We start from the raw sequence: 24,098 nt of genomic DNA, 5'->3' as shown, positions 1-24,098 counted from the left end.
AGGCTAATCTGTTGTTATTGTGCTGCATTGTTTGTATTGTAGATTTTATGTTTTTCCAAAGTGATTACTTTCAGGTAAATTTTTTGACTTTGCACTGGTAGCACAGATCAGAAATTTAGACATGTATTGTATAAAATGGGCTGAATTCTATTCTCCCACCACCAGGAACAGCGGTGGGACGCATGCCGCCATGCTGCCGCAATCTAGCGCACGGTGGCTCATTTCCATACGCAGGGTGGTTCCCCCCCCCCCCCTCTCCAATCACGTGGCAGGGGTGGGCTCGGTGACGCCAGTAACGGCATCGGATGCCTCTGCGTAGGCGCCGCTGCCATTTTTAAAGGCTGCCAGACCTGTACAGAGAGTACAAAGTTCAACCCCGCAACCCCACCCACCCACTAAACTGTACATAAATATGTGACCCATCCCCCACCACAATACACAGAAAATAAATGGTAGCCCCGTTTCCCCCCCAAAACACTTAAATTGAATAGTTGACCTCTCTCCCCGACCTCTTTCCCCCCCCCCCCCCCCCCCCACAACTGCACAAAGTGCAGTGGTCATCCCTTGCCCCCCACCCCCAAACATAGAAATGCAGAGTTGACCCCCTCCCCCACCCTAATACACTCAAAATCCTAAGATCCCCCCTTCCCCACCTTGGGGGTGCCAGCTTTCCCTGGATGGGAAAGTGAAGGCACGCGAGTGCCGGCCGTCACCCGGAAGATTGCGGACAGACGGTAAGATCTCGGGTATGTTCATTTATTCTTGTCCTTTATTTCAATATTTAAAGTTGTGTTCCATCCCGAGCAACAGGAGGGCCACGAAGGAGCCTTCGCCGCCACAGGGAAGATCAGGCCTGGCAATCCCACCATCAGGCTCCGTGGCAGCCGCTGCCACTGCGATCTTCCGGCCCCGCCCACCACCCCCCCTCCCCCCGCCACGGAGCCCAATGTCGGGTGCTCAACAAAATTCAGCCCAATATGTTTCAGTCATTTAAAATTGTTGAAAGGAAAAACGTGGGAGTGTGGTGCGAAAATTTCTGATAATGCACTTTTGACAGGCTTGGATCCCTGCTGGCAACACAAAGTCAGATAATTACCCTTTCTGTGTACAAACAGATGGAGGTGTGTGCAGATTGCAATCACTGTGTCTGAACACCCAGAACAATCCACTCTTAACTGTACATTTCAGAAAACGTAAAGTTCCTATCTTGAGGCTCTTTATTGCCAATGATGAAATATTCTGTTATATCATGGCAAGGATTGAATTGTTTTCAAATCCCTCCTTTAAAGAAGCAGTGTCTTTATACCTCAGGAGACAGAATTCCTGAACAACCAAACATTATTTTCATCACAGTGACATCAGACAAAAGTGCTGGAAAGCCTTAAGATACAATGACGCGTTTTGATGCAAATAAAATCGGAAACTTAACAAACAAAAGTTTGTTCGAACTTTTTAGCAGGTTGAGGGGTGATCTAATCAAAGTGTTTAAGATGAGGGAATTCAAAACAAGGGGGCATAAAGTTAAAATTAGAGTTAATCCATTTAGGAGTGAAACCTGGGAGCGTTTTTATCACAAATGGTAATGGAAAGCTGAAACTCTCTCCCTAAAAAGTTGTGGTTGTTGGGCCAATTGAAATTTTCAAGACTGAGCTCAATAGATTTTGTTCAATCAGAGTATTAAAGGATCTAGAATAAAGTTAAGTAAATGAGGTTGAGGAACATATATCAGCCATGATCCAGCAGAATGTCAGAACAGGCTAAAGGGGTTGATTCATTGTAAAGACTGTACCATTTTAAAATACTGTTTTAGACTTTGACAATCAGTTGATTTTAACAGGAGATGGAGACCAACCAGGATTTGCATAATTTTGTGCCATTTATTAAGTAAATGTTTTTTTTTGTTATAGATCGTTCACAGTGTACAAAATATCACTCAGCTTCTGTACAGTTTACAGGTGAGTTAATTTTGTCTTTAATCAGATTTTTGGATTTTGATGTGGTTACTTGCTTATAGAAGCTATTGCCAGCTGATATGTTTTTGAAAAGATAATGGGGGCTCCATGACACAATTTCTGTAGTGCAAAACGCTGATTTATTTTTAGATAGTAGTAAGCGTTCATATATATCCTTTCGCAGTGTTTGTGTACATGTGAGGACATTGGCCTATGTTCTGTTTTGTACTGAACTACGACAATAAATTCCTTCGTTGAATACATCACAGATATGTTACAATGCTGTGCTCAATTACCAGCACATTGGCAATGAATCTTAACTCCAGCTATAGATGACCACAGCAGCATTATGTTTCTCAGAACTACTTGTTAGGTTGACTTCCAGATACAGAACAGATTTTTTTAGTCAAATTTTAAATATTTTAGTTCATGCATGCTCATTAAGATGAGCAATGGCAGTGTTTTCATGTATTTATGTTTATCAAGCATGCTGTCCTCATACATGGTTCAGGTTCAATGCAATTTAGACATTACCCTCACCACATCTTGTCAGTCCCAACCTCAGAAGAGCAATTTATACTGAACTTATGTGATGTTTCTGTTTTGCACAGTGCCTGATCTTATTGCCTTTCAGAGAATGTTTGCCAAGTTAGGGACAGTCACTGTTCCTTGGGTTTGAAAGTCTCTCAGCTGCTTTGTGATAAATCAGAAATGATTTCACATCGTTGTCCATTCAAAATATTTCACCTATCCAGATTGTATTGTCACCCCATTTACCTTGTGGGTTTAAACACCGATAATACAACAAGACTTCCAGGTAGCTATGTGCATGTAGAATAAAATGCATTGTGCACAACATGTGTCAGCTGAAAAACAAGTAACCTTATGTACAATATTATATTGATAAAATAGTTGGGACCCAAATAAATTGGATCAAGTTAATTCAGATCACTTTACTCCAAAATAGGTGCAGGTATGGCAGCCTAGTGGTTATAGTACTGGATTAACAATACCAGAGCTCAAGAGCTCAAATCCCACCATGGCACGTTCATTGGTGTATTTGGCAAGGGTAGAGCTAAGGTTGAAAGATTGGGAGCAGTCAAAGTCAAGATTTAGCTGAAATTTAGACAAGGGCCGGAATTTTACAGTGGATGGATGGGAGCAGGACTCTGACATGAAAGTCGGTGGTGAACCCGCTTCCGCCTAGCCCGGGGATCCGTCCTGTATTTTATGGGTCCCCGGGCTTTAATTGTCCCGAGGCGGGACTTCCACCCACTTGAGGGAGGAGGTCCCGTCTCAGTGAGCTGCCGGCCAGTCAGCGGGCCAGCAGCTCTTAGTCCCAGCAGTGCCACCGGGAGCGGTGGCCACTGCTGGTACTGCAGTCCAGCAGACGCCATGGATCGAGGAGGGAAGGTAAGTAGGGGCGTGCCTCACCAGTGGGATCGGTCCTTCCCTGATGAGGTCAGAGTGGTCGTTTGGGGGTGGGGGGTGTCTTGGGTCCCGGGGGTGGGTTGAAAGGTGGGGACGGTCCTCAATTGGGCACCCTGTGCTCGACTGCAATGCCCCCCCCCGCCCCCCGGGGCGTGGAAAGGCCGGCAGCTATCACTGGGCGGCCTTTCACCTCCCCAGCATACCCGCTTGCCATGCGTAAAATACCTGTGAAGGTGGGCAAGGGCCCTTAAGTGGCCGTTAAGTGACCACTTAAGGGCCTTGATTGGCCTTGGGCAGGTGGGCCAATTCCCACCCCACCCCCCCGACGCCGTAAACTTGTCCGGAGGCGGAGGTGGGGTGGGTAGGCCTCCCGGAGCCTGCTGCTCAATTTTACGCTGCCCCACGCCAGCATCCGACTCGCTGCGGCGGCGTAAAATTCAGCCCAAGGGGTCTGGGAGTTGGCAGAGGTCCCTAGCAGGCTCCAGGAGTAGGAGTACTCCTCAAGGCCCCACAAGCTTCTTCAGGCCTTCTGCTGGCCTGTTCTTGTCCCTCCCCACCACCTCAAAAATAATCCGCACCCCCTCCCACCCCCCCGTACCCAAACAGACCTCATTACCTACCTGCTGGCTGTGTGCAGTAGCCAGACAATTTTGCTCTTGACCAGCAAGTTACAGCAGAGTACCTGTTTGATGCCTTAAAGATTACTGAAAATATTTTAATGAGACCAGAAATTAAAAGTGTCACAGGACTCCCGACTGCCAGTTGAGCAGGCACACGGCTGTATTGTTTCCATTCAGCATCCAACCTAAAGCTGGTTCTGCACAAAATTGGATAACCTCACTGTGATGGTGCGGTGGAGTCATGAATCTCCTCACTATTCGCTCATTGGCTCCAACCCTGTGGACTGGCAGCAGGAAAAAAATGACCATGAAAGCTGTCAGATTATTATAAAAACTCACAGTTCACTAGTGTGCCATCCCTACCCAGCTTGTTCTCCATTTGACTTTTAATGCACTCAGAACAATAAGTGCAATGTTGTCTCGATCCCAAATGCAAAGATTATGAAATTGTGAGCATTCCTGAAAAACAAATTGCTTTTTGTAAGTGTTCCACCTTATCTTAAAACGGCCTCAAACTGGTTTATATTCCATACAGTATAATTTCCAGCGGGTGCTGTTTCTTTCTGAGCATTTAATGCACTTGAACTAAATTCTTCTATGTATTTATTTAACTGGTGAGTTCATGCATGAATCAAATTACACAGAAAAATTTAGAAAGTGCACGTTAAATGTTGGTATACGAAAAGCCCCAATCAGGAAATATACCCATATTTGTACAGGACTGCGTATTGCTGCTTTATACAATTCATGTGCAGCAACTCACTCCTCACTTTTCTTTCAGGCTGTAGTGACCATCCAGGACAGTTACATAGAAGTGCAGCGAGTGATCTTGCAGGAGCGTGAGCGATTAGCTCAAGTCCAAGGCCCCCGAGGAAACCAACTTCTCGAGCAAGAGAAACAGCGCAACATGGAGAAGCAAAGGGAAGAACTGGCAAATGTGCGGAAACTTCAGAACCAACTGCACCACGAGCAGCTGCGCTGGGAGCAAGAATGCGAATGCAGACAGCGGGAGCAGGAAGCACAAGAGAGCAGACTACAGGAACGTGAGCATGAATGTCAACAGCAGGCAGAGCAGTTGTGGCGAGACCGAGAAGAGTTGGAAAGCCAATGGAAAGAGTACCAGCAAAATCTGGAGAGACTGAGGGAAGGCATGAGAATGGTGGAAAAGGAAAGAGACAAGCTAGAGACACAACAGAAGCATCTAAATGCCTGGAAACATAGTCGACAGAGGAGCCTGCCGGTAATGATGTTCCCACAGGAATCCAATCAGGTACAATACAAAGTTAGGATTGTAAATTCATAAAGGATTTCTACTGACACCTAGAAAACTGATTTCAAAGAAAGGAAAGAACGCACCTCATTCAATACTCTCTATTTGCACTTTACTAGAAAAACACAAGATACACTTTTAAAACCCATTGTGTTGTATATTTTCTTGCTTGCAAGTAAATAAAGAACTGACACACAAAAGGAACTCATAAAAGGAGGCCAAGCCTTTATTTTTTTTAAATGTTTGCTAATGTTGTATTCGCTAATACTATAGATGACAATGGACAGAGCAGGTTCACCACAGATTTTATAATAAACAATAAGCATTCACACAACAATGGGATTTTTGTACAGGAATATCCTACTACTGAATCCATTCAAAATGGGTTTTAATTTTGTTGAAGTGCAGGACTGCCTGCTGCCAAGTTTGGGCGACTAACAACAGCCAATGCTTGACATGCTGCTGTGAAGAACAGAGCTCCACAGACAACATAATAGTGTGCTCCTTAAAGGAAATCTCAAAAGAATAGCTTGATAAGGGAATTGTGTGTTTTTTTGTATTATTAGCAAGTTACTCCCAGATTAAGCTCTTCCTTTTGATTCATGAATGACTGCTAAATTTAGCAAACAAAAGAAATCCATCCATCACTTACTGGGTATAACCAGATCAGTTTAACAAAGAGACTAATAATGATGGTTAGATAGCTGACATTTCCCTTGGGTCCATTTCCTGAACGTAGCAGTAGTATTTTTCTGTCTATACTCTGTGTCTCGATGTTTTTTTGGAGTAGGGCAACATTCTGATTGTTTAATAACAAGAACCAGTGGGAAAATTGTGAAACTGGATTTTAAGCTGTGCCTTGAAAACGTTACATACAGGTTTACTCACATTGTGTGAAATAGGTTCATTCCTTCTTAAATACAACATTCCAAGTGTTGTATTTAACAGCCCAGATATACTATGCATTTTGTGGCAATAACAAGTGGTTTTGGTTTCAACATTATGAAAAATGCATGGTATAATGTGGGTGTGATGTCGCCTGAATTGAATTGAAGCAGGTGACATGAGACCATCTCCAGGGATCAGCTTCACATCCACTGCAGTATTCATAACTAATATGACGTGACCTTTTTAAACAGAATTTTCAGCATTTTTCATTGGCAGAGAACTAACCACACCACATTTGGTTATTTGCCATCATTTGTATTTAGCATATCATTTGGATAGGTACAGTGATGATGGGCTGGCAGTCTAATCCAGGTTCGCCAGCCCTCCATCTCTGTAAGCAAATACTGGTCTCAAACAGGTACCTGTAGTATAACAACACCTTAAGTAGCATGCTGATTTTTTTTCTCCTTATTTGAATTTTCTTCTTTTAAATGTTTTTGATGACATTGCAAATAACATGTCAATGTGAGGAAACATTTTAGTTACTTGCAGTTCTATAGCCCTCCTCATACTTGGCAAAGTGCACTTCAAGGCAGGGCAAAGGCTGTGACATTTCAACACAAAAGAAAAAGGAAGTGAAAAAATCGTAGGGGGAGAAGTCATGGTCCAAGAAAAGGGCTTTAAGAGATTTTTAAAAAGAGGGAAGGACGTGGCAGAAAAGCATATGCAAGAAATTTGTGCTGACCTAGAATGAGGATTTTTTTCTGAAGAACGTGACAATTTATTATGTGCTAATAATGCATATTACTTAACAACAAGAAATTAACTGCACTGCCTTTGAGGCATCAAAGGAAGCAGCTGCCACCATTCTTTACCCAGTTTTATTTAGTAATGCCTGTCAACTTGGTGCTTTTGACTGTACAGTCAATGCTGGATCCTTCATACCTGGCATTTGAGCTCATACCAAGGCTGACTCTTTATTGCAGTGCAAATTTTCAGAGATGCAGTCATTTGAATGAGATATTAGACATAGCCCCCATCTACCCATTCCAGAGATGTCAGGTTAGCATTAAAGATCACGTAGCCAGAATCATTCCCTCAACCAACACCAGCAAAATACAAATTATCTGCCCACTTCTGTAGAGTGTATTTCCCTATATAACAACCGTTGGGAAGTAATTATTTGCAGCTGATTTTAGTTTTAGGCATTTGACGAGCTGGAACGTGCTTGCCGTTACCGCCTTTTTAAAGCCTGGGTCTCATTACCATGCTGCCACAGGTTGCCAGCACCAAACTGGTGCTTTGAGGCAGGCTACCGGGTAAGGAGGACCGGAATTCAGAACCAGAATTCAGGTGATGGGATATGGGAGAGGGGAAGTGATCCTGCTTCTCCTAGCCCACAAAATTAAAGATTAAAGAATAACTTCAGCCCTTTTCTGAGCAGCCTGCAGTAATCCCTTTAAAGACCATTGGTAAGGCTGCTCAATGCTAGATGGAACATCCATTGTATCTCAGAGTTGCAATCAGGGTCCTATGTATATCATTTCAAATGACCTCTCACTTGAAACAGACACATGCTCCAGCTTCCCATCTCATGAATGTACTCAAGTTGGCAGGTAGCGGCCAGAGTGCCAGCATAGACAAGCAATGTAAGTGACCCAGCACCATTTCAGGCACCTACCATCTTGTTTACACCAGGCAGATTCACTCAAAATTAGCCTCATTGTATGTGAAGCATCCATGATATTTCTGAAAGTTGTAATGAAGAGTAATTTTCCAATGTCGTGCTCTTGGTGCCTTCTTTTCAGCCAGTGCAAAGTAAGAATTCTAATGGTTGGAAAATTGTGGGCAACTTCTGCCTGAATTTCTGATATGCACTTCTGAGAGCAATTGGAAAGTTAGTCCATAGTATTTCAAAAGATTTCATAAATACTCAGCATATAGTATTACTGTTTATAGCCTCTATATCATTTTACTGTCAAAATATCTGCTTTAGTTCTGATTCACAAATTAAATACCATTTGTCCTTTCTTGCAATTATGCAGATTTGAAAGTTATACCCTTAGCAAATTGGCCGCGTCCGTTTTTGAGCTCCTCACCCACAGAGCGCTAATAGCCCGTGCTCAAATGGGGAGGTTCTGAGAAGCATGGGATTTTGGACTTTATCATGTAGAAGGCGCAAGTGGTAGGAGCCTGCACAGGTTTTAGGCCAATGTTCAGGTAAGATCGCAGGGGTCTGGAGGAGGAATGGCTGGTCCTCACAGTCATATGATCAGCCATGATCTTGTTGAATGGCAGAACAGAATAGAAGGGCCAAATGGCCTACTCCTGTTCCTATTATATCGTATGCTCTTATGTTCTTATGAATGTGATCAGGTGAGAGGGTGCTAGGAGGTCAGGAAAGGGTATTGTAGGGCTCTGTGGTATTGTTGGCCGGGTCTCAGAATACGTTCGTGAGTGACTAGGACATCAGGAAAGAGCATCACGGTGGTCTGCAGTATGGTTGACTGGGCCTCAAGTGTGATTAGGGGTGGGGTGCGGGGGGAGGTGCAGCCTAGGAGGTCGGGACCGGAGCAAGGGGAAGGTGGGGGTTCAAGAGGTCAGAGATCTCTGGACCGGAAGCAGTTGTGATTAAGGTGAGTTCATTTCATGCTGCTTAGTGTTGTTTTTCAAGAGGCTGGTGCTGGCTGCCTCAGGCATGTGCCAAAGTTGCAAAAGGGAGCAGAAACAAGCATTAGTCCCCCGATTTGCATAGGTTAATGGCATAACTCATGCTTCTGATGTGGCTAAAGGATGCCTCTTGTTTGGCCCTTACCAAAATGGCATCCGGCATGGCCCACACCAGAACCTTGTATGTGCGGCACAAATGTCATTTTCAAGACAAAATGGCATCCGCAGTGCCGAAGAGCTGAATTTCTAGCTGATCATGTTACTGGAGGTAATTGTATTGCTCATGCTGGGAGAGGTAAAATTTGTCAGCTAACTTCTTGAATGCATAAAGTGGTTTTCATGGAGGAGCTGACCTAATCTGATCATTTTCATGGTAGGCTCTGAATCTACCTCAGTTAAGTCTTCCTAAAGCCCCACATTGTGCCAAATTGGGCAGGTAGACTTGGTGGAGAGCAATGACAGGGTGCTTCTAAACTAGTCACCAATGCTTTGTTATATCTATGGAATAAAGTCTTAAATATGACTTGTTAAAATGCAGCCACATAACAGACCAGGGCATTTAAGTTAGTTCACTGCTTCTCCAGAGAAGAAAAGCCTTCAGGAAGCCAGAGAACAACCAATCAAGATACTGTTGCTCCCTGACTCTTTTTTTCTGAAGTGCACCCTGAACTGCTGAATCTAAAATATTATTTATCTAAATGAATGACTATTATTCAGTACGTTTTGACAGTTTGAATATTTGCATTATGGAGTTATCCTGAAGACTGTTGGGTTCAGACATTATAACAATCTATCAGGTATTTCTGTAAGCCGCAACGTAATAGTGAAATTATCCATTTTTAAAACATTTATAATAAGATAAATAGTTTGAACTATATTTAACTAATTATCATGTATCAAAGCAGAGTTCTGTTGCATGACAAGCACATATAATTATAGTCTGTCAGAGAGTGTGACAACAAATTCATGGCATGATTAGAAGTCACAAGCTGCCAATTAACATCCCCATATCTAATTCAGTGTTGGATATCAGAACAGTCTGTCATCTCTCTGCATATATATTCATCTGTGAAGTAATTTATGCTCTCTTTACCATTTCAAGATTTACATGGCCAGTACTATACTTGTATAGCTTAGGAACAGCTGCTATGCAACGAATGTGATTACATACAAATACAGGCTATTCTGGTAATTTGGTGTGCTTCTCTTTGTTTGCAATTTTATATATTGGGCTGAATTTTATGTGGGCAATGGGGGTCCTGGCAGCGGGCCAGAAGGTGGGGTAGGTCCTGCTTTGGCCCTCCGTTGGACCCCCATTAGAATTTCACAGCAGGCAGCCAGTTTTTTTTATTCGTTTCCTGGGATGTGGGCGTCGCTGGCAAGGTCAGCATTTGTTGCCAATCCTTAATTGCACTGAGAAGGTGGTGGTGAGCTGCCTTCTTGAACCGATGCAGTCCATCTGGTGCGGGTTCACCCACAGTGCTGTTAGGGAGGGAGTTTCAGGATTTAAGGAAGTTTAAAGATATTATCAAATTGAAAGAAAAAGTTTACAAATCAGTGAAGAGTAGTGGCAGGTCAGAAGATTGGACAGAATATAGAAGCAAAGAATGACGAAAAGAATAATGAGAAATTAGAGTGCGAGAGAAAGCTAGCTAGAAATATAAAAATGAATACTAAGAGTTTCTACAGGTATTTAAAAAGGAAAAGAGTAAGTAAAGTGAGTGTTGATCCTCTAGAGAGAGAGTCTGGGGAGTTGATAATGGAAAATAAGGAAATGGTGGAGGAATTGAACAGATTTTTTTGCATCTGTCTTCACTGTAGAGGATACAAATAACATCCCAGAAATAATTGTGAATCAAGAGTTGAAAGAGGTGGAGGAACTTAAAATAATTACCATCACCAGGGAAAGGATACTGCGAAAATTATTAGAATGAAAAGTTGACAGGTCTCCAAGTCCTGATGGACTTCATCCTAGGATCTTAAAAGAAGCTGACATAGTGGATGCATTGGTTTTAAATTTCCAAAATTCCCTAGATTATGGAAAGGTCCCATCAGATAGCAAATGTAACTCTACTATTCAAGAAAGGAAGGAGGCAGAAAGCAAGAAACATTTAGCTTAATTATGTCATAGGGAAAATGCTGGAATCTATTATTAAGGAGGTTATAACAGGTCATTTAGAAAATCTCAATGCCATCAGGCAGAGTCAATATGGTTTTGTGAAAGGAAATAGTGTTTGACGAATTTACTAGAGTTGTTTGAGGGAGTAACAAGCAACATGGATAAAGGGGAACCTGGGGATGTGGTGTACTTGGATTTGCAGAAGGCATTGACAAGGTGCCACATCAAAGGTTACTAAACAAAATAAAAGCTCATGGTGTTGGGGTAACATGGATAGATGGTTAACTAACAGGAAACAGAGAGTAGGCATAAATGGGTCATTGTCAGGTTGGCAAGCTGTAACTAGTGGAATGCCACAGGGATCAGTGCTGGGGCCTCAACTATTTACAATCTATATCAATGACTGAGATGAAGGGACAGAATATATGGTTGCTAAATTTGCTGAAGACACAAAAATAGGAGAGTAAGTTGTGAAAAGGACAGAAGGGGTCTGTAGATAGGTTAAGTGAGTGGGCAAAGAGTTGGCAAATGGAGTGTACATTATAGGAAAGTGTGAACTTGTCCACTTTGGCTGGAAAAACAGAAAAGCAACATATTATTTAAATGGAGAGAGGTTGCAGAACTCTGAGACGCAGAGGGATCTGGGTGTTCTAGCACAAGAAACACAAAATGTTAGTATGTAGGTACAGCAATGATTAAGAAGGCAAATGCAGTGTTTTCGTTTTTTGCAAGGGGAATGGAATATTAAAGTAGAGATATTTTGCTACAGTTATACAGAGTATTGGTGAGACCACATCGAGAGTATTGTGTACAGTTTTAGTCTCCTTACTTAAGAAAAATTGCATTGGAAGCAGTTAAGAGAAGGTTCACTCGACTGATTCCTGGGATGAGAGGGTTATCTTAGGAAATGTTGGACAGGTTGGGTCTGTATTCATTGGAGTTTAGAAGGATGAGAGGTGATCTTATTGAAACATACAAGATGCTGAGGGGTGGATGTTGAAAGGATGTTTCCCCTTGTGGGAGAGACTAAAACTAGGGGGCACAGTTTAAAAATAAGGGGTCTCCCACTTAAAACAGAGATGGGGAGAAATTTTTTCTCTGAGGGTCGTGAGTTTGTGGAGCTCTCTTCTCTGGAGAGCAGTGGAGGCAGGGTCATTGAATGATTATTAGGCAGAGGGTATTGGGGGTAGGCAGGAAGTGGAGTTGAGTCCACAAACAGAGCAGCCATGATCTTATAGGGGCTGAATAGCTTACTCCTGCTCTTAGCTCATATGTTTGTATGCATGTTTGTATTTTGATCTGGCAATATATTTCCAAGTCAGGATGGTGTGTGGCTTGGAAGGGAACTTGCAGGCGATGGTGTTCCCATGCATCTGGTGTCCTTCTCCTTCTAGGTGGTAGAGGTCCTGGGTTTGAAAGGTGCTGTCAAAGGAGGAATGGTGAGTTGCCGCAGTGCATCTTGTATATGTACACACTGCTGCCACTGTACATTGGTGATGGAGGAAGTGAATGTTTAAGGTGCCGATTAAGTGGGCTGCTTTGTCCTGAATGGTTTCGAGCTTCTTGAGTGTTGTTGGAGCTGTACTCATCCAGGCAAGTGGAGAGTATTCCATCACACTCCTGACTTACACCTTGTAGATGGTGGTCAGGTGTTGGGGAGTCAGGAGATGAGTTACTTGCTGCAGAATTCCCAGCCTCTGACCTCTGGTAGCTACAGTATTTATGTGGCTACTCCAGTTCAGTTTCTGGTCAATAGTAGGATGTTGATAGTGTGGGATTCAGCATGGTAATGCTGTTGAATGTTAGGAGAGATGGTTAGATTCTTTCTTGTTGGATGAGCTCCCACTTCCAGAGCTGCTGGCCTATCAGAGGGCCAGCAGCTGTACAGTTCCAAAAGCGCCACCGGAAGCCATGGCCACTGTCAGTATTGCAGGATGCCTAAAGCAGACAAGATGTTGATGATGTATAAAAACAGAAAGTGCTGGAAATACTCAGCAGTATGAAAGTTCTGATGAAATGTTACAGACCTGAAATGCTAACTCTGCTTCTCTCTCCACAGATGCTGCCACACCTGCTGAGTGTTTCCAGCACTTTCTGTTTTTATTTCAGATTTCCAGCATCTGCAGTATTTTGCTTTTATATTATGTCAGTGTTGTATGTTTGGTTAATCTGCCACTGTTTGTGTCTTTGGTTAGTCTAGCTAGGAGAGATTACTGAGTCTTCAGTAAGTTTAACATGATCTCATTTATTACTGTTACAACCAGGTGAGAAAGGGATCTCGGGTTCCCTCTCAGACTTTACCTGGTCTTAATGTAACAGGGTTTAATTTTAAACACACCTTTTTTTTTTTTTAGCTCCCCCTTAGTGAATCCTTGTTCACTAACGTCCAATGATAAGGGAAAGAAACTAGCCAAACTTGCTTCCTTAGGTTTAAAGAAAAAAGGTTGAAGTTTATTAAACTCTAATTTGGTTAATGCCTACGGATATGCGACGCACCCAGGCTAGCATGCATATGCTATACACACATGCAGATAGAGACAGAAAAAGAGCAGAAAAAATAAAGTGGAAATGTTTGAGGCAATATCTGAAGATGGTTTTGGTTACTGTTCTTCGAGCTTGCTGTAAAATCCTTGATTGTAGGTCGTTTTTGCTTTTCGGTGGGGCCCAGTATTATTCTTAAACTTTGTTCAATGTAGGAGACTTTTCTCTCTTGAAGTTCATGTGTCCTCAGTGGGTCCAGAGGCTTGTGACAAAGAGATGAGAGCAGACAGGAGAGGTATTCTCACTGCAGGAACAAACTGTCTTTCTCAGTTCAAAAACTCTGGCTAGTTCAAAAACCCTGGACCAGCCAGTTAGTCATGTGACCAGCTGTTTTAACCAGTCCTGGCTTTTGTGGATTGTATCACCTTAGCAGTCTGGTGATCAAAATCCATTGTGGATTGAAAGTGTCAGGGAATGGTCCTTTTGTCTCCACAAGCACTGTTAGTATGCAAATGTTTTTTCAGCTAAGTGTCTGGCAGCCCTTGTAACAGGCCTTCTCTTCTTCCCGGCAAGTTTAAAATCAATATTCATATGACAAAGCTAATATGCCTCATTCTTGGCAGGTGGGAGCCTGCATGACGATTACATTTTAACTTTATACAACTTTAGATAAACCTGTATGACTCCTCTGAAGCTGTGCTGCTTCTTCCTCCAGTCTTTCTCACATGTGATCTCTTACATCATCATGTTGGGAGGTATTCATCACACTGTCTCAAACATTAACCCTTTCAAACCCAGTTGGAGACCCTGGCATGCAGTTAAGTGAGGTCGGGTTCACCAGGGCCAGTCAGGCAGCCCCTCGTGAGGGGGTGGGGGTGGTTGGTGAGGGTGGGGGGAGGTCTTGATGCGGGGGCAGCCAGTGCTGCCGAGGGGGCTCTTCAGGGGCCATCGCTGCCAGAGGAGGAACACCACCCAGCCCCAAGCCCACAAGGAGACCGCCAGGTCTCACCTGGCTTTGTCTCCATGTGGTGGCAGGCCCCTCCAACTTCAGTAAAATTGGAGTGGAGGTGGAAAACTGCACTTAGGTGGCCATTAATTGGCCACTTCAGGGCTTCAGTTGGCCTGGGCGAGTAGGTGGTACTTGGCATTCTCCACCCCAGACTAAATTCCATGGGGGTTCTCCACCCCCTGCCTTCCCTCTCAATTTTATTGGCACCCTGTCTCTGTTTCCATTGCTATAGTGCTTATAAAATTCATCCCATTGGATCTCCTTTCCTTCTTTAACCTAGCTCCATTATGCATGCCATAACTGGCTAAGAGGGAAAGAGGCAGCTTGTCAATATTCCTGTTGAATTGGTTGCTTGGTCACTTATGAAGGAGATCTCGGTTTGCTCCTTTTTTTCCACTCCCTCTCTTTAGGTAAGTGTCAGCTTTTGTTCCACACCTCTCCCTGAAGGCATGGTAGAGATTGGGAGTCATTGTTGTGTGTGGGGTGGGGGTAGGGAATGCAGAAAGTGTGAACCTGCTTCTTCCATTCTGCAGCACACCAGACAGATGCACCATGAAGTGTTTTGAACTTCTAAAATAAGTAACATCACTATTTACTTGCACTTACTTTAACTGCCTTAATTTCTACAGGTCCCCATTCACACTCGAACAGGAAGCTTGGGCGGTGCAGAACTAGACACAGCTTCAGTCTTTGTAAATGAGGCTGCACTTCTATATTCCCTAAACAGCCACCAGAGAGCAAACAGTGTACGAACGTTTTCTGAATCTCGCAAGGTGGAGAGTTCCTTGGGCTCCATTGTTAGGATTAATGAGAACCTGAAATATGAAGTTCCTGTTCAACTACTGAGTACAACCAATCAGCTCCTGAAACCTACAGGTGTCCAGCAACAGATACCAACTAAATTGGCAAGTTTCTCCAAAGGAAACAAGGAAAGAAACAAAGGTAAAGGAAAACAATCTTGCAATTGTTCACACTTTCTGTCCACATTACTCTTACATAATGTTTGAGTGACACTTAAGTCAACATGTATAACAGGAAAAAACCTGTAAATATTTTGCCTGCCATACTGTAACAATAGACCTCTAGCTACTTGATGGTTACAATTACCTTGCCTCTCTTCTACTGCCCACAGAATTGAAATTGTCACACAACTAACACCAATATGAAAGGTTATTTAGTCATTTATCAACTTGCTGTGTACAATTCGGCTTCCGTGTTTGCCTACATTACAAAATGAATACGTTCAAAGTACTTTATTGGATGTGAAGGGCTTTGGAACATCCTGAAGTGAAAGGCACTATATAAATGTATTTTCTTTCTTTCTGTTTTTCTTGTATTATTGTATTAATAATGTTTTGCACTATATTTCGTATTTAACAAAGGAGGACAGCTTTTTAGGCTGCTGTTCAGTGAACTATACTTCATTGGCATGATCTTAGCTGTTCTTCCGTGCTGAAGTTCAGTTATTTTTAATAAATGCCACGTTGTTTATGAGAAGTTTGTACATGTCAGAATGAATAGTTCTCTGAGCTTCACATATTGTTTGATACAGTAATTAGAAGTTGGCTTCATCTGACATTGTTGGCTCATTTGATCAGTTCATAGTGAAGTGGGAAAGAATGAACAAATTTTGCAGATGTGTAGCACTTTTCACATCCTCAGTATACCCCAGAGTGCTTTATAGCCAATGAATTACTTTTGAAACGTATTGTTTTCCAGGCAAACATGGCAGCAAATTTGCAAACAGCAAGATTCCACAAACAGCAAATGGAAGAATGATCAGATAATGAGTTTTTTGTGGTATTGGGCAAGGGGTAATTGTTGGCCACGACATGGGGAGAAATCCTTTGATCTTTTTCGAATAGTGTTGTGGGCTCTTGAGCAGGTAGATGCGTCCTCGGTTTAATATCTCATCTAAAAGACATTTTTAATAAGATAATACTCCCTCAGCGCTGCACTGAAATGTCTGCCTGGAATTATGTCTCAATTCCAGGAGTAGGAGTTGAATCCATACTCTTCTGGGTCAGAAGTGAGGGTGCTACCACTAACCAGAAAGAATGGTGTCTTAACTTGATCTCACCAAGTTGGCTTTATACAACTAAATACCAAATGAAGACTACAGCAGTTCTGACTGTGTGCCCTGCTATTCTGTAATTAGCTATGTAGCAATTACACACTATTACTACTGAACCATTAATCTATAATTTTCTGCTCTTTCACATGGTAATTGATCACTTGTGTGCAGTTTGAGCCATCCAATAGAATGTAACACGTAATAATGAAAATTGTATCCAGCTTAATAACTAGAGGTTGACCTATTTGGCCTTTAATGATTCTGGCAGTTTCTCCTACTGATCAATGTGATGAAAGCCCCTCAAGTACTCATACTTCAGAAGCTTTATACATTAACAAAATAATTTACTAAAAGAAGAGAAAATGACGGGCTCAAAATTCTAGGTTTTCGTTAACTGATAGATGTCAAAATGCCCAGTGTAAAATTACCTCAGGGGTGCGTAAGTCTTATAAAATTAAGAAGATATGCAGAGATCTGTAGAAAGTATCTGTGATTTCAATTGTTATATTAACATGACCTTTGTTTAAAGTCTACAAAGAATGAGTGTAGATGGAGCATTGCCATTAAAACTTGAGTGGGTCATGTACACCCACTTCTTGGGCATAGTTTTTGATTTTGTGCAATACTGTAAACTGAGTTATCATGAATTGGCAGCTCGCTTTATATCTCTCCCGATTTTTATTTCCATTGAAATCATGATTTTGTTTATATACTATAAATTAGATTGTGTCATTCATTGTGTAAAATGCCAACCAGATGGAATTCACACTGATGTCTGGATGCCAATGGCATATTACATAGTGGATGAAAATTCATTGGATCCCTTTCGCAATTATTTGTATTTTGTAGAGTAGGTAATCAAAATTTACTTAAGTGTCTTAAAAGGTTGCTATTCTCCTGAGAAATGTTTGGCAGTTTTTTTTTTGTTTAATGAGGGAAAAGAAATAGAACAGCCATCAGTTTTGACATTTCTCTTGAAACGGTCCAGCAAATCTTTGACTGGTTGAGTTACCTGCAGATAGAACTCATGGAAAGCTTCCAAAATAAACTGCTGCCAAGATATTTCTGCAAGAACATGGTCAACCATGGTCTGTCAACCACCTGAGAGAGAATGGTTTTGTATGTATTCCCTACATTTTTGCAAGATCTAAAGGATCAAACACTAGATCTGAATGCAGGGGACTGCAGCAGTTTTGGTAACTCCTTAATGGCTGAGGAAGACTTGATTGTTTGACCTATTGGAGCTGAGTGCGGCTAAACCTTTAGAAATTCCTTACTGCAAGAATACTTCACAGATAGAGGTCAGACATGACCTGACTGTCTCAGAGCCCGATTTGACAGCGTAACTTTTAATCCGTTGACCACCATCACTCCTGGAGAATCCTGTATTTCCTATACATTCTTTTTACATTTTTAGTGAAGAAACCTTTATTGTTGTTTAACTGATAAAGCTGCAAAAGAGTTGAGTTGTTTTAGTATTGTAATATCAATGTTATACTGAGCGTTTTAAAATTTTAGATCTCTGTCTTCACCTTTCACTTTTTTGTATTTTTCTTTCTTCTGCACTTACTATTTTAGCCTCTGTTTTGTTACATAAAATAATCTGTAAATACTAGTTCTGCTTTACTTCTCCTTTTTCTTCTCACTGCTTCCTATTTTCTTCTTTACTTGTACACTGCCTGGTTTAAAAAAAAATCTAGCAGGAAAAGCAAATGGTCATTTTGAGTCTTTTGCAATAACTAAGTGCTGGAAGCATTCAGCAGGTCTGCAGCATCTGCAGAGAGAGAAACAGAGTTAATGCTTCAGGTTGACGAAAGCTCTCTCCACAGATGTTGCCAGACCTGCCGCGTGTTTCTAGCATTTTCTGTTTTTATTTCAGATTTCCAGCATCCTCAGTATTTTGCTTTTGAGTCTTTTGATAAAGGCATTCTCATAGTTCTGTCTTCAAGGCTACTAACTGGAATAATTTTTATGCGATTATGAAGTACTAATGTCTTTATCCACCTTCTCATGATAGCAAGTCTTTTTGCATTTGTACGCTCCAACCTGGCCTCCAAATCAATTCATAAAGATGCCCAACCTCATGTATTGTACTGCTTCATTTATACGAGAAGAATGAATGAGGAAAGACATTAGTTTGCTGTAATAGACCTCACTGCTTGAATGTAGTTCAGTCTACCATTTAAAAGCCTGCTTCCTCCTGTCTTTTGTGTTAGACTTACAACAATGGGACCTTTTATCATTTTCTGTGTGTGTATTTCCAATATTGTATGAATTGGATGTCTCTAGTTGCCATCTGCTTTAAAAGAGCTAAAGGTATGAAACCAGAACAGGGCATAGCCCACAATTATGACAAAGATCACCTACTTCACAACACTAATATATGATGATGATGTTTTTAAAGATGATTACCTGTTAATTGTTATGCAGAAGTGAACTATACTTAAAGAATGAGGAAGATTAAACTAAAAATAGGTAACTTACATTGTACACTGATCGTGTAGATGTGCTGTTATCAGCAGACACATAAGGTTGAACGAAGGCATTGGAATGCTTTGTTTTTGCTTTGTGATGAAACTTACCATTCTTCTTGTCAGATGGTTATCAAAAATATTTTGATTGTATAATGTCACACCTCACAGATACTTCCCTGTAAAATAATTTACATTGCCACAACAGAGTAGAAAAGGCATGTGTTAGCGTGTCAATAAAGATGTACAGATAAATAGGTTATAAATAATTGATTACTAACATAAAGGCCCAGCAATTGGATCAAACTGCACCCATTTTCGCAGGCACAAACACGCTGCTAAGATGCCCTGGCCCCGATGCAGGAACTATAACCAATATTTTTTAAAATTCGTTCATGGGATGTGGGCATCGCTGGCTGAGCCAGCATTTATTGCCCATCCCTAATTGCCCTTGAGAAAGTGGTGGTGAGCTGCCTTCTTGAACTGCTGCAGTCCATGGTGGGGTAGGTATTCCCACAGTGCTGTTAGGAAGGGAGTTCCAGGATTTTGACCCAGCAACAGTGAAGGAATGGTGATATAGTTCCAAGTCAGGAGGGTGTGAGACTTGGAGAGAAACTTGCAGGTGGTGGTGTTCCCATGCATCTGCTGCCCTTGCCCTTCTAGGTGGTAGAGGTCACAGGTTTGGAAGGTACTGTCTAAGGTGCCTTGGTGCATTGCTGCAGTGTATCTTGTAGATGGTACACACTGCTGCCACTGTACATCGGTGGTGGAGGGAGTGGATGTTTGTGAATAGGGTGCCAGTCATGCGGGCTGCTTTGTCCTGGATGGTGTTGAGCTTCTCGAGTGTTGTTGGAGCTGCACCCATCCAGACAAGTGGAATATTCCATCACACTCCTGACTTATGCCTTGTAGATGGTGGACAGGCTTTGGAGAGTGAGGAGGTGAGTAACTCGCCGCAGGATTCCTAGCCTCTGTCCTGCTCTTGTAGCCACGGTATTTATAAGGCTACTCTAGTTCAGTTTCCGGTCAATGATAACCCCCAGGATGTTGATAGTGGGGGATTCAGCAATCATAATGCCATTGAATGTCAAGGGGGGATGGTTAGATTCTCTCTGGTTTGAGATGATCATTGCCTGGCATTTGCATGGTGCAAATGTTACTTGCCACTTATCAACCCAAGTCTGGATATTGTCCAGGTCTTGCTGCATTTCTACACGGACTGCTTCAGTATCATCAGCGAACATCCCACTTTTGACCTTATGATTGAAAGAAGGTCCTTGATGAAGGAGCTGAAGATGGTTGGGCTGAGTACACTACCCTGAGGAACTCCTGCAGTGATGTCCTGGAGCTGAGATGATTGACCTCCAACAAGCACAACCATCTTCCTTTGTGACTCCAACCAGCGGAGAGTTTTCCCCCTGATTGCTATTGACTTCAGTTTTGTTAGGGCTCCTTGATGTCATACTCGATCAAATGCTGCCTAGATGTCAAAGGCAGTCACTCTCACCTCACCTCTTGAGTTCATCTCTTCTGTCCATTTTTGAACCAAGGCTGTAATGAGGTCAGGAGCTGAGCGGCCCTGGTGGAATCCAAATTGAGCCTCAGTGAGCAGGTTATTGCTAAGCAAGTGCCGCTTGATAGCATTGTCAACGACTCCTTCCATCACTTTACTGATGATTGAATATTGTGGGTGATGTGTGAAATGAATGCATGCATGTGCCCCACAATATTTGTTAGGATTCCTGCATAGGCCTCCAAGATGGATGCCCGTATCTGGTATTAGGCCAATTGCTTACGCAAATGGATATGGGGGCCAAACACCTGTTTCTGGACCTTTTGCAAAATTGCATTGCGCAATGCATGCTACAGTCAGCTTCTTCAGGTGTTCAGAAATCAAACCAGCAGTTCTTGAAGGGACTGCTGATGTGATGAGTCTCATTAGTTGGAGTAGCTCGTTTTTCATATTCTATTATCGTTATTCTACAACATACTTTCTGGTTACACAAAGGAGCAAGGGATTGGGGGTACAGATGTACAAATGTAAAAGTAGGAATCAAACTAAGCGTTGGGGTTCATTTCTAGAGGGATAGAATTCAAAAGCAGGGAAGTATGTTAAACGTGTATAGAACATTAGTTAGACTACACTTGGAATACTGTGAACAGAAGATAGAGGGATGACCTGATAGAGGACTTTAATTATGAAAGGGTTTGATAGGGTAGACATAGAAAAGATATTTCCACTTGAGGGGGAAGACCAGAACAAGGGGCCATAAATATAAGATGATCGCTAATAAATCCAATAGAGAATTCAGGGTAAATATCTTTATCCAGAGAGTGTTTAGAATGGGGAACTCGAAACCACAAGGAGTAATTGAGGTCATTAGTATAGATGTATTTAAGGGGAAGCGAGATAATCACGTGAGGGAGAAAGGACTAGAAGTCAGTATTGATGGGGATAGATGAAGAAGGGTGCGAGGAAGCTCATAGGGAGCATAAACATTAGGATCGACCAGTTGCGCTGAAAACCTGTTTCTGTGCTGTAAGAACCAACTAAATACTACATTTATAGTATGCCATTTCTGAGCTTTATAAAAAATGATTGCAGAATATCTCGGTTAGAACAGGCAAATACACTACTTGTTGTGATATTAAGCCTTAAAGTCTAATGAAGATATATATTAGAGGCCAAGCAAACCCTTTGTCCAAACTTGGTTCTGTACTAGTTTAATTGATCACATTAGGGAGGGTTCTGTAGTTGGCATGGGTTAAGGAGAGGAATGAAATGATAAGTAGTTTGTGTTCCTCATTGCCATTCAGGGATTCCTATGGAAAGTACATGCACATGGACCTTGACTGCAGACATGATTAGGCCTGGCTGTGAATGACCCCGCAGTCAGATGTCATACTGACACATGTTGCCCCTGGAGTCCCAAAGTATCTATCCTGTTCCTCTCCTATTTCTCATCTACGTGCTGCCCCTTAGTGACATCATTCACAAACACAATGTTAGATTCCACATGTACGCTGATGATACTCAGCTTTACCTCACCAGCATCCCATTCAACCCCTCCACTGTCTCTAATTTGTCACTTCTTGTCCAACATCCAATACTGGATGAGTAGAAATTTTCTTCAGCTAAATATTGGCAAGACTGAAGCCATTGTCTTCAGTCCCCACTGGAAAGTCTAGCCACTGACTAGTTCTTGAGCTGCTGACTCTATCCCATTCTCTGACAACTGTCTGCGGCTGAACCAGACCATTCACAACCTCTGTGTTAGAGTTGACAACCACTTCTGACCACATATCTGTGCCATCACCAGGACTGCCTGCTTCTCTATAACATCACCTGACTCTCCCCCACCTCAACTCATCTGCTGAAACCCTCATCCATACCTTTCAGGTTTACCAGTAAACATGTATTTCAATGTTGTAGTGTTGCGTTTTGGGCATCAGATTAAGTAGTTTTGCATGGTCTGTGACATACATTGTCAGTTGCAATATTAATGTTGCAGTTTTTAAAATACGAGAGCTGGTTATATGTGTGTTAGTTTGAAAAGGTTATATGACACATATTGTGCCATATTTCCTGTTGGCTGTTATGGTTGTTGTTTTACTTTACTTAGTCTTGTTCTGAGGTATTTGTGATTGAAGTTGTCATGTTTGAAGTAAAATTGTTATTATGTGATAAATGTATTTAATTGTAAAAGTGCCATGCAGTGACTTTTGCCACAGGCCTAAGCCTTGAATATAAACCAGAATTATAAATTGAATGTTTATGGTGTCAGTTATAGTATTATACAAGCTACTGGCCCAACTGATGAAGGTGCTAAGATTTTTTAAAGTAAAATATTTTTAAAAATGTTGCTTCTCCAACTAATTATAATTAGACAGCCTCTGTTAACTAGTGTTGTTTCATCTGAGTGGGCACTAGCAAACATACTGAGGGGTAATTTCCTTGTGGGCTTCTCATACCATGACTTTGTTGGAAAGCCTAATTGTATGCATAGTTATGGTTTTTGCCTAAGGTAAAGAGTGGGAGAAGCCTGAAGAAATTCACCCACCAGTGCCACCCACCACCCTCCCCTCCCTGCCCACAAGCAAAGATTAAAGTCAGATTGCAATGTACTATGGTCCAGTATCCCTTCTGAAAATTATTTCACAGTTTACAGAAATCACAATAAATGAGAATGTGTTGCAACATTTCAATCATAGCACATGCTATTTGATCTCTGGTTTGGCTTCAGAACAAATGGGTTGATATGTGATGCTGTGGTGTGTTTCTCTCTGCAGTGTGAGTATGGGTAAAAGCAAAAATAACAATAATAGCATTCAAAAGCCAGCATTTTGTGTATGGAACTAATTCCAGGAAGTCTTCTCTATCTATGAGCTGGAATCTTTGGAGTTTGCCATCAAGTGTAAATTTGCTAAACCACTTAGTTCATGTCTGATTAGTTAAATATTTTTTGATCTTTTTGATTAAACACTTCTTCATTAAGCACAATGACTAACCTCCTTCTGATTAAACCTGCATTTTTTTTTCGTAAGTAGGCAGTAGAGCTGCAGTGTCCTTGGATGCAGTCAATGAAAAAGTAATATGCAAGCACCCTGAGGCAGGTTCCCACAAAGCTAAAACTGGCAAAGGTGTAGAAAGTGAGACAATTAGTGGGCGTGTGAAGGTATGTGTTTGATCTTTCAGCAATTGAAGGAATGATGCTGAATGAAAAGAAATACTTTATAAATTCCCTGTAGCAAAGAAATTATAATTGTTCAGTTAACGCCTATTGTCAGCAGCAGTAGGTTATATTTAAAGCTGTTACTTTTGTTGAGTGTCAGTTCATTTTGATCCTACACAAGACGGTTAAGTTGGATAGCTTCCAAAAACAGGCGCAGGGATCGCGATGCGCAATTAACCCATGCCCGTGAATTGACATGCAGGCAGCAGACCATTTCTGTACTGATTACTGATTAGCATGATTGCTGTGTGCAGTCGACGCTTTCAGTGCTGTTGATTGGCTGCAAACTTCAGCAAAGCACCCAAAATCATAACTTCCTAGCACTAGTTAAAGCAAGCTTGCATCTCTTAAAGGGGCTTGAGTGCTTGCTGAGATTTTTT

At 41.9% G+C, this 24,098-nt stretch overlaps 1 protein-coding gene across 3 annotated transcripts in view; it reads left to right on the top strand.

Annotated features, from left to right (window-relative positions):
- arhgef28a (Rho guanine nucleotide exchange factor (GEF) 28a) overlaps window positions 1–24,098 on the top strand; it is a 564,358-nt gene that overhangs the window by 469,648 nt on the left and 70,612 nt on the right. For all 3 annotated transcript variants that reach the window (XM_068029539.1, XM_068029540.1, XM_068029543.1), the window contains 3 exons: window positions 1,908–1,955; window positions 4,785–5,273; window positions 15,070–15,382. In XM_068029539.1, the coding sequence (XP_067885640.1) occupies window positions 1,908–1,955; window positions 4,785–5,273; window positions 15,070–15,382 (850 nt within the window). The remainder of the gene's footprint in view (window positions 1–1,907; window positions 1,956–4,784; window positions 5,274–15,069; window positions 15,383–24,098) is intronic.

This window comes from Heterodontus francisci, chromosome 4 (assembly GCF_036365525.1).
Source record: "Heterodontus francisci isolate sHetFra1 chromosome 4, sHetFra1.hap1, whole genome shotgun sequence".
In the NCBI taxonomy this organism is placed as follows: domain Eukaryota; kingdom Metazoa; phylum Chordata; class Chondrichthyes; order Heterodontiformes; family Heterodontidae; genus Heterodontus; species Heterodontus francisci.
Note: the sequence above shows the minus strand (reverse complement) of the source record. Positions and strands in the feature narration are given on the sequence as shown.